General features: G+C 32.0%; 2 protein-coding genes across 2 annotated transcripts in view; one reads left to right on the forward strand and one right to left on the reverse strand.

Moving 5' to 3' along the window:
* Window positions 1-10,640, reverse strand: part of LOC140051844 (xylosyltransferase 1-like) — a 33,607-nt gene extending 22,967 nt beyond the window's left edge. The window contains exon 1 of the mRNA XM_072097170.1: window positions 10,296-10,640. Within this exon, the coding sequence (XP_071953271.1) occupies window positions 10,296-10,556 (261 nt within the window). The 5' untranslated portion in view covers window positions 10,557-10,640. The remainder of the gene's footprint in view (window positions 1-10,295) is intronic.
* A 969-nt stretch (window positions 10,641-11,609) lies between these two features.
* LOC140051853 (uncharacterized) lies at window positions 11,610-14,843 on the forward strand. Its single transcript, XM_072097182.1, has 3 exons — window positions 11,610-11,729; window positions 12,035-12,220; window positions 13,086-14,843. The coding sequence occupies exons 2-3, from the start codon at window positions 12,037-12,039 to the stop codon at window positions 14,501-14,503; spliced, it is 1,602 nt and encodes a 533-aa protein (XP_071953283.1). The 5' UTR covers window positions 11,610-11,729; window positions 12,035-12,036; the 3' UTR covers window positions 14,504-14,843.
* The last annotated feature ends 3,754 nt before the right edge of the window (window positions 14,844-18,597 follow it).

Below are 18,597 nucleotides of genomic sequence, written 5' to 3' on the forward strand. Positions count from 1 at the left end.
AATAATCATTTAATGTAAATAATTAAGTAAGTGCAACTCAGTGTCTCGCATTCATACGCCGTTTAGTAAATCTAGGCCTAAATGTTTAAATATCAGTGCAGATTACCTCTTTGAGAATCGTGTTCACCTTTATCTATCATTGTACATCATAGTCCTACTGTAGGCCGGTAGATTGATTTATAACGGCATATTATCTATATATTTTATTAATATCCTAAAAACCATACGTAATTGTTTGCATAATAAAAGACACGACAGACGTATATTCTCTATATAATATATTAATTACAGTACATATAAATAGAGGTAAATTATTATATGCCTAATATAACATTATGCCTAATATAATATTTAAACGTGTTTAGAAATGGCCATTTTGAAAAGACACAGTCCTTCTCCGAGACCTGTGAAATACAAAAAAAATTAATTTATTGATAATAAATATTACCAAGTAAAAAATATCCACATAAATAATCTAGTTCCTAAAAAATATCAATTAAATCTATATAAACGAAAAATGTATATCCCGCTCTAGCATGCATCCCGCTCGATCCACTCAAAATAGCGCGACCGATTTCAAACGCGACCGATATCATCAAAAGTATACTGCTCTAGCGGCGCGCCATACAAAATACCGGAAGTTGATTTTATCGCGACCGATTTCAAACGCGACCGATTTCAGACGCGACCGATTTCATCGTAAACCAGCCTAGCCTCCCTAGCTATGTTATGCAAAAAGAACTAGCAAAATTAACTTTAAAAAAATATAAAAACCTAACACTAAAATCTACAAGATAAATTCTATTTGATAATTAATTGCTGAATATCATGGTTCTGGAGCTAGCCGTACACAGAGCTTAGTTGCTTGCTTGGCATAACAGGGTATTCCCCTACACAGGTCTGTGGCGCACAGCGCTGTGCCCAGTCAGCTTGGTTGATAGGAAAGCATGCAGCTCACACACAAAATGATGTAATGGTTGAGTGAATTCAGGGATCATCTTAATTCCATGGTTTGTTAACTAAACACAACATGGTGGTGAATATGCCTGTTAAAATTTCAATGATACGATCCCTTAAAGTACCATGTTGTTGCTAGGAGGCTTGAAAGGAGGGATCTAGCCTAGTTTCTAGGTCGGCAATCTCTTGCCGTCCTCTGACAATTTAAGGTCGGCAATAAGGTCGGCAATTGCCGATTGCCGACGTGAAATTCGTGGGCTGAGTTTAGTATATACTCAATAATATTATTACTCCGTAGTATAATGGACTTAAGTTTAGTATATACTCAATAATATTATTACTCCGTAGTATAATGGACTTAAGTTTAGTATATACTCAATAATATTATTACTCCGTAGTATAATGGACTTAAGTTTAGTATATACTCAATAATATTATTACTCCGTAGTATAATGGACTTAAGTTTAGTATATACTCAATAATATTATTACTCCGTAGTATAATGGACTTAAGTTTAGTATATACTCAATAATATTATTACTCCATAGTATAATGGACTTAAGTTTAGTATATACTCAATAATATTATTACTCCGTAGTATAATGGACTTAAGTTTAGTATATACTCAATAATATTATTACTCTGTAGTATAATGGACTTAAGTTTAGTATATACTCAATAATATTATTACTCCGTAGTATAATGGACTTAAGTTTAGTATATACTCAATAATATTATTACTCCGTAGTATAATGGACTTAAGTTTAGTATATACTCAATAATATTATTACTCCGTAGTATAATGGACTTAAGTTTAGTATATACTCAATAATATTATTACTCTGTAGTATAATGGACTTAAGTTTAGTATATACTCAATAATATTATTACTGCATAGTATAATGGACTTAAGTTTAGTATATACTCAATAATATTATTACTCCGTAGTATAATGGACTTAAGTTTTAATAGTATATACTCAATAATATTATTACTCCGTAGTATAATGGACTTAAGTTTAGTATATACTCAATAATATTATTAGTCCGTAGTATAATGGACTTAAGTTTAGTATATATTCAATAATATTATTACTCTGTAGTATAATGGACTTAAGTTTAGTATATACTCAATAATATTATTACTCCGTAGTATAATGGACTTAAGTTTAGTATATACTCAATAATATTATTACTCCATAGTATAATGGACTTAAGTTTAGTATATACTCAATAATATTATTACTCCGTAGTATAATGGACTTAAGTTTTAATAGTATATACTCAATAATATTATTACTCCGTAGTATAATGGACTTAAGTTTAGTATATACTCAATAATATTATTACTCCGTAGTATAATGGACTTAAGTTTTAATAGTATATATTCAATAATATTATTACTCCATAGTATAATGGACTTAAGTTTAGTATATACTCAATAATATTATTACTCCATAGTATAATGGACTTAAGTTTTAATAGTATATACTCAATAATATTATTACTCCGTAGTATAATGGACTTAAGTTTAGTATATACTCAATAATATTATTACTCCGTAGTATAATGGACTTAAGTTTAGTATATATTCAATAATATTATTACTCCATAGTATAATGGACTTAAGTTTAGTATAATATAATCAATAATATTATTACTCCGTAGTATAATGGACTTAAGTTTTAATAGTATATACTCAATAATATTATTACTCCGTAGTATAATGGACTTAAGTTTAGTATATATTCAATAATATTATTACTCCGTAGTATAATGGACTTAAGTTTAGTATATACTCAATAATATTATTACTCCGTAGTATAATGGACTTAAGTTTAGTATATAATCAATAATATTATTAATATTATTCCATAGTATAATTAAAGAAGTGGTTTAAAATCTCACAGGGATCATCAGAACTAATCGTCAAAAGAAAATGAATGTGTATGGTTGAATTAAAACAACCTACTGTATAATCACATTATGTTATACAATGGAGCTTATTTCTTCATGGCTTAGTTATAATCAATATAATTAGTGAGTTGAGTTTAATATCTCAAGAGTTGTTACATCAGTTTCAAACTGATAAATAGGCAGAAGATTTTGAAAATACAATGCAACATTGTTCACAATGTTTAGGCCAGTTTATAATGTACCCTTTCACTTCCCTTCCTTTAATTTAAAAATCCTGGATTCAAAGTTGACTTTAAAATAGGCCTACTGTTACAACAGTGTTTATAATATTAATCTCTCTCTTTTATCTTTCAAATTTGACAAGATCTTTTTGAGTTGAGCTAAAAACACAGAAATAACATTTTCCACTAAAAACTAAATACTTTTACTTTACGTACATACATAGAAAAATGATTTCAAAAGGGGTTTAAAAAGGACAATCAAGGTATGTTTTTTATTTCCTACTAATGTTATTTTAAGACTGTTTTTGATTGATTACAATGTAATTGTATAACTACCTGTATAACACAGCTGTCTTTTTACTTCAAGGTCACCTTTGGGCCTAGGAAGGAAATCATTGGTTACTGATAGTGACAGTAGTAGTATCTACATGTTGGGCCTAAAGGAAATGTCTCTTCTGCTATGAATAGCAACCTTAGACCATGGAGGAATCCTAATATTTCTCCATGCTTTAGATTTAAAAGTTTAGAATCGTTCACACATCTTCTGTACAGTATGTACTGAACACTATCAGAACAATAATTTTTTTTAAACAGCACCAAGTACATTTTAGGTACAGTAGTTTGAACTAGTTCCACAGGGCGGATTCAGGTGAGGCCCAGCAGCAAAAGATAGGATATCTACTGTATAAGTTCTGATTCCTCCAATATGGTATTGAAACTATCTGTACAAATTTGGTTTCTTTACTTGGTTTCACAGAGTAAGAACATCCAATGAGATGATGATAATGTTAAATTCCATTACATTTGATCGAGTGATTTTCACATGTTGCACTTTATTCTTCAAAACTATTGGGAACTACAGTACTATTTATTGCAGGTGAGAACCGTTCAGCAATTTACAGATTCAACAATCATTTTAAATAGTTTTAATATAAGGATACACTATCTATTAAAAAAACTAACCTATTTATAAACAACCAATTTCATGTCTGCTTTGAATTTTTACAAAATATATTTCAAAAATTGTACGAGAGGAAGCGAGTGACAAATAGCTTCCTTGAAAACGGTCAAACATAACTTCCATGTGACCTGGTCTCTGTCTGCAGTGTTCCATAAACATTGGGAATTCTTTAAAACATTACTATGATTTTTGAAAAAATGTTTTTATGAATGGTTTAACGTAAAGAACAGATAATTACTGTGATTGATTGGTAATAATATGCATAATGTTGAGGGCAGTGCTTTTTTAGTTGTTTTGCATAATATTACAGGTAAATACAGGTGTTCTCAAACATGGGGTATTAAATACTGTAGTAATGTAGAAAGAATACAGATACTAATACAGCAGTACACTGAGTATTCTACTATAGAATAGACTGAATTTAGTGAGGTGAACATTCAAGCAGAAATCTATTGTTAATGGCTATGAATAGACCTGTTTAGTGTGTCTGTAAATAAACAATTTACAGTACTAGGGCTAGACATGTTCCAGCTGTTTCACTATATTTTTAACTTAAACCCAACCTAAATAAATACAGGACCACAAATTAATAAGCATGTTGACAAATTCAGTATCAAATTCTTACAACAAGCCCATATTTTTAAAGTGTGAAGGAACATTACCTCAGTCCTGAATTCACATTCAACATTACAAAGTGCATTCAACTATGACAGTACATAGTACGTACTATAGTATACAGGATGAACCGACAGAAACCCTGGGAGAGTTTTTTAAAGCTGGTATTTAAAGATCCGACCGGATGATGTTCCGCAGCTGTCAAGAAAAGTACAGTAAAATCAACATTACAGTAACTAATAAGCAAATTACTGTACAATCCAACCACTTACATCTAAAAGTTTGTCACATATGCACTTAAGCACAAAACCAATGGGACTTAAATGAACCTAAAAATGTCTACTCTCAACTATCACCCTGACAGTTCTGTACATGGTAAAACAGACAGTGTCATGGTGATAACAAAATGTTATATCTTCAGTAAAAATTAAGTCTATAGCACAGTATAACTAACTAAAAGAAAAAGGTCAAATAAGGTCAAATAAGGTCAAAAGCAGCTAAATATTAAAGCAATTAAATGGAGGGGAGTGTTAACTACAAGTGTATTCAAAGGTTAGAAATAAAGAAATGTTCCAGTCTGTTAGTGGTGTGTGCAGCAAAAGATTTAGTTTTTGCTGCACAATCAATTACAATATTGTATTAAAAAGATTACACACTGACCTTCAAAATAATAAAGGGTGAAAGAAATGAAACTGTGTTACAGGAAAGGTTGGTAGACAGACTACACTACAGAATGAGTTTCCCTTATTATACTGTAACTACTTTATCTCACAAGTGCAGATCTCACATATACCTGGCAACATTTAGTTCACACGTAATGTACAGCGTAAGCCATGGCGTACGTCTAGTGTAGCCGACGCCTTGCGTGTGAACTAGGCAGTGTCGTTATTAACGCAACTCAGTATGCGACGTCCTTAGTGTTAAGCTAAAGCTACATACCCATCTTAACTAATGCTACGGCTGTAATCAGCGACGCTTGAATCATTTTTACCTTATTTTGCCAGTCTTACAGCGTATGCGTGAACGTACTAAGGTATGAAAGATTTTTAGGCTCTGGTTATTATTAATTGACATCACAGAAAAATGCAATCTGACATTTTAACACAGATTCAGGAATCATTGTATCACTGTGTATAAACATCTCACAGTACAAGCACTTTTATTTTATTAAAAACAGAATCATTCATACCCGCTCTCAGCGTCCAGACAGTGCCGAACAAATGTGAAATGCTGAATGTTATATGCATTTCGAAAAATATATTATATAAAAATTCTTTGTTGTTACTTTTATTAAAGTTTTTAACCAATCACAAAACTAAACTGCAACCTATGTACTCAGTGACCTAGTATTTAGAGTAGGTAATGCAAAAGTCAAAAACACATTTATTTTAAATTTGGTGCCAATTCAGACTGCTTCAACTTAAAACATGCAGTTGCTTAATTTAACTGTACCTAGCCTAGGCCTAGCCTAGTCCTAATTAACCAAAAAGCCTTATTTTTATAAAATAAAAGTAGTTCTATAATTTATTTATTTAATTTTAGGGATCAACTGCCGTTTTGGCTCCGGAGGTTTTTTTAGGGTTATTCCATTATTAAAGTGGGGGTGTGTGGTTATGAATATTGTGTGCAGGTACGTCAATAGAAATGACATTGAGAGCCCACTTCTGTCAGTTGACTGGTTCCCGGTCTACCGCCTTGTAATTGACTTAATCATGATCGAATTCCAACAACTTAAGAATATACAAAATGTTTACATAATTATATAACAATGTAGATCTATCTAATAATGTTTTTATTTTTTTGCAGATAAAGGAGGATCATCAATAAAATAAAATGATAAAAATTCCAGGCATTTAATATACGGTTTACTGATAAAATATAATGTACCAATGAAATAAACCTGGTGTTCTGAAACATATTTTAATAACTTTTGCCGGCCTAGCGCCTTTGTGTATCTAAATCTATCTAAATAATTAAGTTAGTACAGTATTAACAAATAAAGGGTTAGGGTTATGTATAATAAAATGATAGAAATGAGGCATTATCTAATAATGTTTTTATTGATTTTTTTTCTGATTTTTATAGTTTTAAAATTCAAGTACCTTTTTTATAGCGTTATGTATCCTGTAAATGCTAACCTAAAAACGTTATCTGAATGTTTCTTTTTACGTTATAGAAATGTAATAAAATAACGGTTATAGTGAACCTAAACATTAACCAAACACTAACGTTAGAAAACCACTATGTGATTGCTGGACTGCCACAATGGAACAATAGACCTAGGTATGTTAAACAAAGAAATCGTGTCAAAGCAGGGTGGAGACGGAATTTTAAGACAAAGGCGTTCTATACAAATGCAAATCATTCATGTATACTTTTTACAAATTTTGTTTAGTTTCTTTATTAAAAGATTTTGATATGCTGTTATAAATAAATATTCTAATACATAGAATAGCAAAATTATCATAATACATAGGATAGCCAAAAATAAACCAAACATAACAACAACAAAATTAAATTGACAATGTATTTTTATTTAGAAATTCATTTCAATAATATAAATATTTTTTTATAAAATTACATCATTATTTACTTACAATTAATTAATTACTTAACTTACATTACAGTAACTTAATAAATGGTACATAAAATTACTAAATAATTGCACATAAAATGCAGGTTATAATAAAGACATAAGTATACATATAATGGTACAGGTTATAAATATTTAAATTACGTTTTTTAAATGTAATTATAATAATTATTGATGAGAACACTTACGGTTATGAGTAGACATGTACATTGGTACATTACAGTACGAGCAATCCTTGGCAGTTGGATAAAAACCCCTTCGTTGGAAAAAGTCCAGGTAGTCATCAAATCCATTAAACAAATGTGGTCCTATCTTCGGCAGCATGGTCCTTGGTTTAAATCGCAGTAAAATCAAATCGAGAACGCAGTAAAATATCGGAGTTGTAGGCCTATAATATAGTTGAAAGTTTTTCGAAAAATGAGTGATTTGAAGACAACTGATCTTGGTTTATATACATGTGCCATATTTTAGTTTGTATACATAGCTCCATGTCGGCATGAGTGATATTGTTATGCTTTATTATGTAATATTGTAAGCTTCAATGAGACACTTCAAATTCAAATTGAAGATTGAATTTAATGAAATTTTATGTACTGTACTGTTTAACAAATCAACATAACGGTACAATAGGTTGGAATTCAATAGGTTATGATTATTTCAAACCAAAATAGCTAGGTTTTTAAGGACTGATTTATCTTTAAAAAACGCCTAGAAATAAAAGAGAGAGAGAAAGAGAGAATAGCAATTACGTGTTGGAATAATACAGTAGTAACGGTACAATATATAATCATTTTGGTAAAGAAAATCAAATACTAGGTTTTTTAAGGTCTGATTAAACACAAGTGTGACGTCGTCTGGAAGCAGGAATTTAATATTCATAATTAGGTGATCATTTAGAATAAAATGATCACCTATTGTTATTGTATCAAATCTTTATTGGTTATCCGCAACGAAGTTGCTGATAACCTCTTGTGATTGTACGAAATCATCATCAACATCAACTTTTTATTTCTCTTCTTTCTTTCTGTATGATTTTTGTGCAACGCTTTTCTCTGAAACTTGCAAACATAACATTTTGTGAACTATGTTAACATTTTGACATTTGTGTAACGTCGTCAAGCGAAGCTTATATTAATTCATATAAAAATTAAGCCTATTGGATGTTGTGACGTTACCGTATGGCCAGTTGAAGTTAAAAAGTATTTTTTTCATCGCTTTCGTAAAAGTTATACAATTTTTAAATAGCGCGCACCGCCCTTCTACGTGCCAAATTTTCTTCCAATTGTTATATTTTATTACTCAATTCATTATCTTTCGATATTGTTATCTTCAAGTTTATTTTGACAACGTCATCATACCAAAAAATTAGAACATGATGTGGGTCCCGTAATTTCACCTATGCTACACTGTATATAGATATACACAGTACAGTATATACTGTACATATTGTATATGGCATATAATAGGCACAACTAAGCACTATAAGCGTATAATAGGATGGCATACATCAACATTTTCCGATTGTATGTTAACGTAGGTGCATGTTTAAAAAATATGAATGTCAATAAAATGATAAAAATGATCACCTATAATTCGTCAAAGTGACGAATTAAATTCTAGTTACAAGTTGTACTTGGATATCAAACTGTCTATTTGGTCGTCTTGAGCCTCAAGAGAATAGCAACTATGTATGAGCTGTAATAAACAGTAAGTACAGTACAGAAATCATATATCGACTAGCATTAAAATTACAAGTGGGAGTCTGTAGTACAGTGAAAAATTTCATTTCAACATTTTAGCAAAATTGCTAATCAAACTGATTTAGTCGAGAAACATAGTTTTGTATTGTATTTTTTGCTACACAATTTTCGAAATGTGTAGTAATAAGGTTGTTTTGTATAGCTTTTTGCTATGCCACACTGGCGAAATTATTCCTTGTAGTAGATAAAAGAGACGTTCAAAACAGGTTAAAAAAGAAAATCATAGTACGGTTATTATTGTACAGTATATTAATTAAACAAGCTGAACATTTTATATAGTGATCTAATACGCAAATAATGTTTCTACATTTTTTTTACTGCAGAGTTTATGTGAATTTCTGTCAGCATTGATCATGTTGTATTCCACCACCAGATTTGCATTTGTATAGAACGCCTTTGTCTTAAAATTCCGTCCCCACCCTGCTTTGACGTGATTTCTTTGTTTAACATACCTAGGTCTATTGTTCCATTGTGGCAGTCCAGCAATCACATAGTGGTTTTCTAACGTTAGTGTTTGGTTAATGTTTAGGTTCACTAATAACCGTTATTTTATTACATTTCTATAACGTAAAAAGAAACATTCAGATAACAATTTTAGGTTAGCATTTACAGGATACATAACGCTATAAAAACGGTACTTGAATTTTAAAACTATAAAAATTTGAAAAAAAAATAAATAAAGACATTATTAGATAATGTCTCATTTCTATCGTTTTATTATACATAACCCTAACCCTTTATTTGTTTATACTGTACTAACTTAATTATTTAGATAGATTTAGATACACATAGGCGCTAGGCCGACAAAAGTTATTAAAATATGTTTCAGAACACCAGGTTTATTTCATTGGTACATTATATTTTATCAGTAAACCGTATATTAAATGCCTGGAATTTTTATCATTTTATTTTATTGATGATCCTCCTTTATCTGCAAAAAAATAAAAACATTATTAGATAGATCTACATTGTTATATAATTATGTAAACATATTGTATTATTCTTAAGTTGTTGGAATTCGATCATGATTAAGTCAATTACAAGGCGGTAGACCGGGAACCAGTCAACTGACAGAAGAGGGCTCTCAATGTCATTTCTATTCACGTACCTGCACACAATATTCATAACCACACACCCCCACTTTAATAATGAAATAACCCTAAAAAAAAACTCCGGAGCCAAAACGGCAGTTGATCCAATTTGAGTATAAAAACTGTAGGCCTAGTAGGCCTAGACTATGTTTGCATAATATATTAAGAACTTAATACTTACTTTACTTGAAGCCGGAAATACACGTTTAGGCCTACGATCACGGTCGTTCTTGCTAGTATCCAATGGTCCCTCAAGCTCGGGGTCCCGCTTGACACGTTCGTGCACATTCCTCTGACCGTCGAAATCAGAGCTATCTAAAGTTGAAAACTTAAGGTAGAAAATGAACTGTAGAGAGAGAATTAACACAGCCGTGTAGAGGATGAACCTGTACCGAAAACAGAGGCGAAATGGAGAACGGTGGCGAACACCATTCATCGCCATACTTTTCTAGGCAAACAAATGGAACTACTTTCATGACACAAGATGAAAAGTATGTTTAGGCTCCTACTACGTGTAAGTACACAAGTATCGTACTGCTCAAAGGCGGTGCGAAACAACTGACACGGTGTGTGCACTGTGTTTTTGTAACAGCGATTTTTTAGATATAGAGGTCGCTATTATAGTCGGTCACACGTCGTACTAAGTACAGTAGTAGACGTCCGTACTTAGAAAGTCCGGTAATTTATTTAAAAAATATATTATTAATTAGACTATAAATAATAATGGTAAATTTAATCTAAGCCTATACAGTACTGCATTAATTTTTCTCTACCACAAATAAGTTAAAATCCGCATAAAAACATTATTGTGACATTATTATATGATTATGAATAGTATAAGATAAGATAAGATTGATTGTCATGGAGACCGACTAAACTAAACAATGTCGGGTTTTTGTTCATAAGCAAAATAAATAAACATTTAAATGATAAAATATGCAACACATTTATTGTAACATTATATGCGTTTTCTTTCTTTATTTGACTAAACAACACTAATGTCGGGGTCTTTTTTTACTTTAAATTTCATAAATAAAATAAATATTTAAAAAATAAAATATTCAAAACATTTATATCATAATATCATAGACTATATTCTCCCATCCTCCTTCTTTTCCAAACTATGGGTGGATGTGACTGCGAAAATGTTCAATAATGAATTGAATTGTGGAAAAAAGGGCTTCACTTTCCATTTCATGAGAGCCACTGCTGAGAGTTGGGCAATTTTTATTTATTAATAACTATTACCAATAAGCAGATATACAGTTTGGGTTTACCATTGTCTGTACATAAGGCTCAAAATCTAGATTATAATGATTTTTTTGTTATGACCAATTATAAAAAAAAAATGTTTAAAAGGTTTTATCCGCTCTGGATATCAATAGTGTGATACAGTACTGTGTCGGTTTTGGATCGTGCACGTGCGCCATCTATCTATATTGATTCGCTTGAATGAATTTTTAAAGTATGACGTCATAAGTAAACATTACTCTTGACTCGCAGACCTTACACAACAACCTGAAATGATGAGTCTCAAAATAACATATCTCCTATAAATATCGGGCTAACCTAATAAAAAATACATTTTTACCATCTGTAACACGCAAGTATAAAAGTACAGTATAACTATTATTGTTATTTTGTATAATAATAATTTAGCGCTAGCTAAGATCGAGTAGGAAATAAGTAGAGTAGTACTAGTACTACTACTTACTAGCCTAGAACAGTTTATATATTACAACTGCCTGGCTTAAATTATAGCAGTAATTAGTATGTAAAAGTAGGTAGGCTACTACCTATACAGTTTGGGACCTAGAGCTGTTTTTCCTCCTAAATTTGAGGTAGCGTAAGCAATCTTATTTTTATGCGAAATTGATCTTCAAAATCTCATATTTAAAATGCTTATTTTCTAAACTTTAGCAATGATGGCAGGATCTACTGCAAGATCAACTTCTCAGATGGAGTATCAGGAAAATGAGATAGAAGCATTACAGTCTATATTTGCAGATGAAATCCATGTAATATCAAACAGAGGGAGGGAGTACTGTAAAGAGATCAGCATAAAACCAAACAATCTCGGAGTGACTTTTTCTTTCTCAATAACAGGTAATTTAAAAAAAAAATCATTTCCCAATTTGGAAGAGTTTGACTAATCCCAAATTAATAATAAAAAATAAAGTTTTTAATAATAAAAGTGCATAATGCATAAAATAAAAGTAATCTATGAAATAGATAAATAAAAAGAGCAATTAAAAATGAGAATGACAGGCCATAAAATATATGGATCTCAATTGAATTGAATATGGTCCTGGATGGTTTATCGTGGTTGAACATATTTGTTGAAAGGGTAAGTTTTTAAAAGCTGTTTACATATGGAGGGTAAGTTTTTAAAAGTTGTTTACATATGGTGGGTAGCTGCTGCCCTTATAAATGAACGTTTCCCGTAAAATTATGTTGATATCGTCATAAAATGAATTTATAGTGAATATAAATCAGCATTATAATTACCGTAAGTTACTGCAATTGTTTTAACACAACATTAATAATGATTTGAATGAAAGGTACTTACTAATGACGTCATATTACAGTATTCCCATTTAAATCAGCATCGATCAAAATAGTTAAACACAAACTGTACTGACCATATTGAAACATATTAGCTTTGGATTATGATTACAATATCTGGTGAATTGTTATATATTTAATATATAATATGTAGAATATAATTCCTGATGATCAAATAAATATTTTTGGAATATTCATTACAATCCATCCACAATACAATACATTATGATTAGAAATTAACCAACCAAAAAATGCATTCAATGCTACTATGTTGATAAACTGTATAGATCTGTATTTCTATCAAATTAAGTATCTTAGCAGAAGATATAACGTTGAATCATATTTGCCTCTCGTTATTTGGAGTCAAATTATGTAGTAGAATGTATATTTTGTTTTTATTTTGTAGAGGCATATCCAGATGTTCCACCATTGATTGACATAATACCAGCAACATTCAGCTTAACTGAAAACCAAACAGGGATTCTTTTACAAAATATGTACACAGCTGCAAAAGATATGAAAGGTACAGCAATGATGTTGGCGTTGATTGAATCAGCTAAGGACACACTAGACGAGATGGACATCAACTATCATAGAGTTTTAGAACAGAAGTCAGATGACGTGAAAGATTGTCAAATAGTTTGTCCGTTTTTCCAGCAAGGAAAATGTCGGTTTGGTACCAAGTGTAAAAATTTACACCCAGGACAGAAAAAAATGAATAAAGATAAGGAGAGCGAGTTAAATGGAGAGGAAAAGAAAAAGGTGGAAGGTCAAAAAGAGGAACAAGTTGGAGGGAAGAAACCACCAATGAAAACTGCATGCGATGTTATCTCACGTATTCAGTGGGACCCTGAATTGAAGTCAAGTCATTTCATTGTTGGTTACTTAGATCGTTTTCTAGGTGTACTTGAGCAACCGTTTGATGATTTCAGTTGGGTTGATATCGCAACCGTTGACCTCAACACGCTAGCGATCCCAAGACATCGCATTCAATATTTCAAATACCACGACGAAATTGTTTGGGATAAACGTGTTCGTCTTGACAATGTGTTTGGGTCTACAGGAAGTCAACTGACTATAGCGGACGTTGCGAAGAAATTTCAGAAAGAAAGTTTGGCAGAAGATGAAAAAGAAGCAGATAAAGATATAAAAGCAGACAAAGTGGAACAGAATTCTAAGACAGAACCGCAAATTAAAATTGTAAAGAAAATTAACAAAAATGAACCAAATTACTTCGTTGCAATTCGAATTGATGACGAAGATATCTTGAAAAATGTAAAGATGGTTCAGGATTCAGTGACAGAGAACACTAAGGGGTTGGAAGCAGCTTGTGCAACATTGGACAGCCTGCATATCACCCTGTGTACAATGAGGCTTGACAGCCACGATGAAAAGATGGCAGCATTGAAGGTTTTAAAAGAAATACGGCAAGAAGCAGCTCGTCTTCTACCACCAAGTCTCTTACTCAGTTTCCAAGGTCTTGGTAATTTTTACGAGAGAGTACTCTTCAGCCCTCCCAACAAAGAGCCTGCCCTCTATACATTTATCAACAGATTGCAGGACAAATTCCGAGAGGCTGGGATTAATCTTGCTGGAACGCGTAAACAGACAAATCTTCACATGACCCTAGTGAAGTTGCGGCGATCAGATATGGACGCACTGTGCATGGAATACTTGGACGATAGTTACTATAGTAAATTTTTTCACACATATTTTGGTGTACAGTCCGTTAGTACAATCCACTTGTGTTCAATGGACAATGCCAAACGATACGATGGTTTTTATGACTGCTTAGCAAGTGTTAACTTATTTGACGAATGCTAAATATATGAATTCATCTATAGAATTGTCTATCCCAGTAATATACAGTACTTTTATTTTTAAATTGGAGACCATTTTATCTTGTACAGTTTTTTATTATACATTATTTTAGCATCAAGTTTTTAGAAGCTCTATTGAATTTTAGCATCAAGTTTTTAGAAGCATTATATCCATTATAAGCCTCAATTTTAAATTCCTTTTAGTCGTACAGATTGGTTTATAATCTTCCTATCCTAGCTCGACTCCTTGATAAGGGTGATAGTTGGTGGACTTTTTAGGATGTGTAACTTTTTATCCTTTTAATATTCTAATAATATGATGAATTGTAAAATACAGTACTACTTTTCAGTCATTAATTTGAATAAATATTCATAAATATACTGAATAAGTGTATTCAAAGAGTCTGTGTTTAAGTTTATAGACACCCAACCCACGCTACTAGATTGCAGTAAATGTAACCACATTTAAGCTGTGTTATCACTGAGCGCGGCCTGGATTATGGTTCAGCAGCCAGATAAAAATTGTGAAAGATTCACACTAACTCATTTTGAATTCTGTAAAATATCCTGAAAAACTTATTAGTTTTCTCCAGCCATCAAACCAAATCAGAGCTCAATGTGAACACAGCTTTAAAGAAAAGAAAAAGAGAATTGTATCTTAGAAGTAGTTTTTATTTATCTTCCCCTTTTTTATTTACATGCCATAATGAAATCACTTGAGTTCCCTCACTTGAGTTCCTTCACTTGTAAACCTGAAAGAAACACAATGCAGATAGAAACATTACAAAATAGTGATATAGAGGCACATTATTCAGTCATGCATCATTCTATCGCAATCAATCAAACTAGTGCAGGTATCCATAAAAATAATGTTCAAAGGCACTTGACAAAGTTAAACAGGAAATGCTTCTGTGTACAAGTGGGTTTTCAGTCGTATTTTGAAGGTGTTGACGTTAAAACAAACTCCGAAAAAAGTCAGCCACTATGATTCAATGTTTATTTGTCTTACAGAACAAGTCATTATAATAATAATAATATAGCGCCCTTTTCATGAATAAACATGCTCAAAGGGGCTTTACATAAAAATACATAACTGAACAAGACAAACAATGCATCCAAAATTTAGAAAAATTACATAGCTGTAAAAAAATATGGATGCAGTTTAAAAATAAATCTATTTACATGGTAGTTAAATTTCATTTATGAAGACCAACACATTTTGAATATTGAATCATAATGGCTTGCCTTACTTTTTCAGAGCTTTGGTTTATTTATTAGTATTTACTTATAAAGTAATTATACATACCAGGTGGTAGAGACTGCTTAAGCTTCTCAGCTTTTTCTGTTTCCTTGACGACAAGAGTGTAAAGGTATCTACTACAGCGTACCTTAAACTTTACATTATCTCTGTTTTTCTTGATCTTCACAGCTAATATTTCAAATGAAAAAGCAATAATACACCATTAAAATAAACTTATAGATTTCTATATCATTTATCAATTATTTATCTTTTGCATAGTACAATAGACGGCTAATGTGTTAAGACACAAAACAGTGCAAAGTACTGGTACATTTAGTGTCTTAATAGCCGCTGAACCGCAGGGGTCCCAAGTCTACCGCTTTTACTACCCATCTACCACGCTACCGCTATCTCGACGCTTTCTACCGCATTTTGATCTTTTTTACCGCATTTTCAAATTTCCCCATATTTTTGGCCAAATTGATTTACGGTTACACCCAGGCTCAGCCCAGGTCAACAATAGTCAATAACCAGACAAAAGTGAGGCAGGATATTGAAACAATGTCTATTCATGCAGCTCTCCGTGGTCTATTATTGTATTTTTATTTGTATGCACTGCCTTTGTTAAACCGTAACAATAATATAAACATGTACGGTGTACTACACGCTGGACGTAGAAAAAAAAGAAGCGTGCAACCAACCGTGAATCAATCATGTGGTAACCGGAATACGCGATTATCAATTTTGGGAGGATCCAAGTTTTAACTAAATAAACGCTTTGATTACACAGTGGTTGAGGCACGTTTTTAATAGTTATTACATTTTTAAACACCCTCATAATTAATGAACTCTACCAATGTTGATCCACTGCATCAAAGAACAACAGATCGCACATCGCACGAGGTTGTTGAGGCGGTGTTTTATTTGGTTTTATACTGTACGATCCGATAATACGAACATGTTAAATGATTTAAAAGGCATGGATTCGCCAAGCAAGTAGGCCTACGTTTAATAAAAATTTACCTAAGATTTTCGTAAGCTCTTTTGTTCGAACTTGTTATTTATATAGCAATAATCCACCCGTTCCGGCATGCACGCTAGGCCTCTAGCCTAGGCCTACTCTCCTCGATCGATGTCGCTAGTGGGGAATTTCCCAGCGATAAGAAATCGGCGAAATAGCTCATAAACGGCTTACATTTTAATGTTATATCTTTAATGCCAGTGTAATTACGTATGGATAAAACAATATAAAACTCAATGTTTTTCATCTGAAATAATATGTTAACTCGCATAATGTAGCATAAGACGGATTCGGAATAGTTATTTCGATTGTTTTTGGGTTTTAAAATGGTAGCTAGCTAGAGCCTAGAAGTAGAAGCCCTAGGCTATATTTTTTTAATTCTTTGTACTGAGGATGTGTCCATAAAAAAAATAAGAATGTAAAAATACTGATGGATAAACCTATGTAAAAATTTATGTGTAAATATTGTATATACTGTATATGTAACATATTTAGTTAATTAAGAGACGTAAACAACACGCGTGTTGATTTTCGATTCCCCGCGTGTTGACTTTCGACGAATTGAATGTGGTTCACGACAAAATCTCCTGCAAATGGACTTTCCCAACTTGGGACCTCTGGAACCGGTCAAGATAGGGCCCATCCACTGCAGCCTAGATGGTAACCAGTGTCGCAAGAATGGTCAGTTCTCTTTCTCCATGGCTAGAATACTGTACAATCATTAAATATTCAATAATATTTAAGTCTATGTAAACCCCACGAAATAGGAAAAAAAAGTTTATATGCCAAGTATTTACTTACATTTTGCATCTTTTCTTCTTGCTGTAAGAAGGAAATCCTTAATTTCTTGTATTTCTTTCGGCTAAAACAAAAAAAAATTATAAATATTATAAGTAAAAATAAAATAATTTACTAAATATTGGCTTCCTAAATTAAGCATGGATTACACAATTATTAATATTAACATACTTTCAGACCTCCCTATCATAATGCATTAAATACAGTGGAACCTTCATTTTACGTACGGTACGGGACCGAAAGGCGTACGTAAAACACAGGATTCGTAAAATCAAGGTTGACCTTAAATTGACCCCAAATACTCAGAGATTGTAGCTACTGTAAGGCTACCGTGTTTGCCTACTTTACTGTACAGCATGCAGGTGGTCACTAGCTAGGCCTGGCCTGGCAAGATGTGAGGCCTAACTAAAAAAGTACAGTATATACAGGCTGTGCGATGTTTAAATAAAGTGTAAATTAAAATATCAATGTTCTTTTATTTTCTATCAATAAAAACAGTCGCTGCTGTAGGGGAATGCACGTGTGTAGCTTGTCTCGCACAGCAAAATTCCTCACACAGCCATTTTTATTATGCTTTGTTGTTGTTAAATTGCGGCCTCAATGTAAGAAAATGATGACGTCATCGGTTATTTTAGGCGTACGTAAAATCCAGGGAACGTAAAATCAGGGTACGTAAAACGAAGGTTCTACTGTACAGGACAAATATAGTGAACACATCAGACGTCAACAAAATGATCATTATTAATGGTTCTTACCATGATGTTAAATATTTGACAGAAAGGCTGTCCTAAACCTCTCCAGATTCTAAATTGTTCTGTAAAACAAAATTAAATGAATTGTTACATTTACATATGTGGAATCAATTGTATTTAATTTGATCTATTTTGTCAGTTCATATTGGACATCTGGATCGGTCCAGGCCGAGTAACCCTACTAATAAAGAGAGGCCTAAACTATCCAACTTTATTTTGTATGTAGTGTAGGTAGTACTAGTAGGTAGGTGGTAAAAACTTAATAACCCTCTCTATCTAGGCCTAGC

Source organism: Antedon mediterranea, chromosome 1, assembly GCF_964355755.1.
Source record: "Antedon mediterranea chromosome 1, ecAntMedi1.1, whole genome shotgun sequence".
Lineage (NCBI taxonomy): Eukaryota > Metazoa > Echinodermata > Crinoidea > Comatulida > Antedonidae > Antedon > Antedon mediterranea.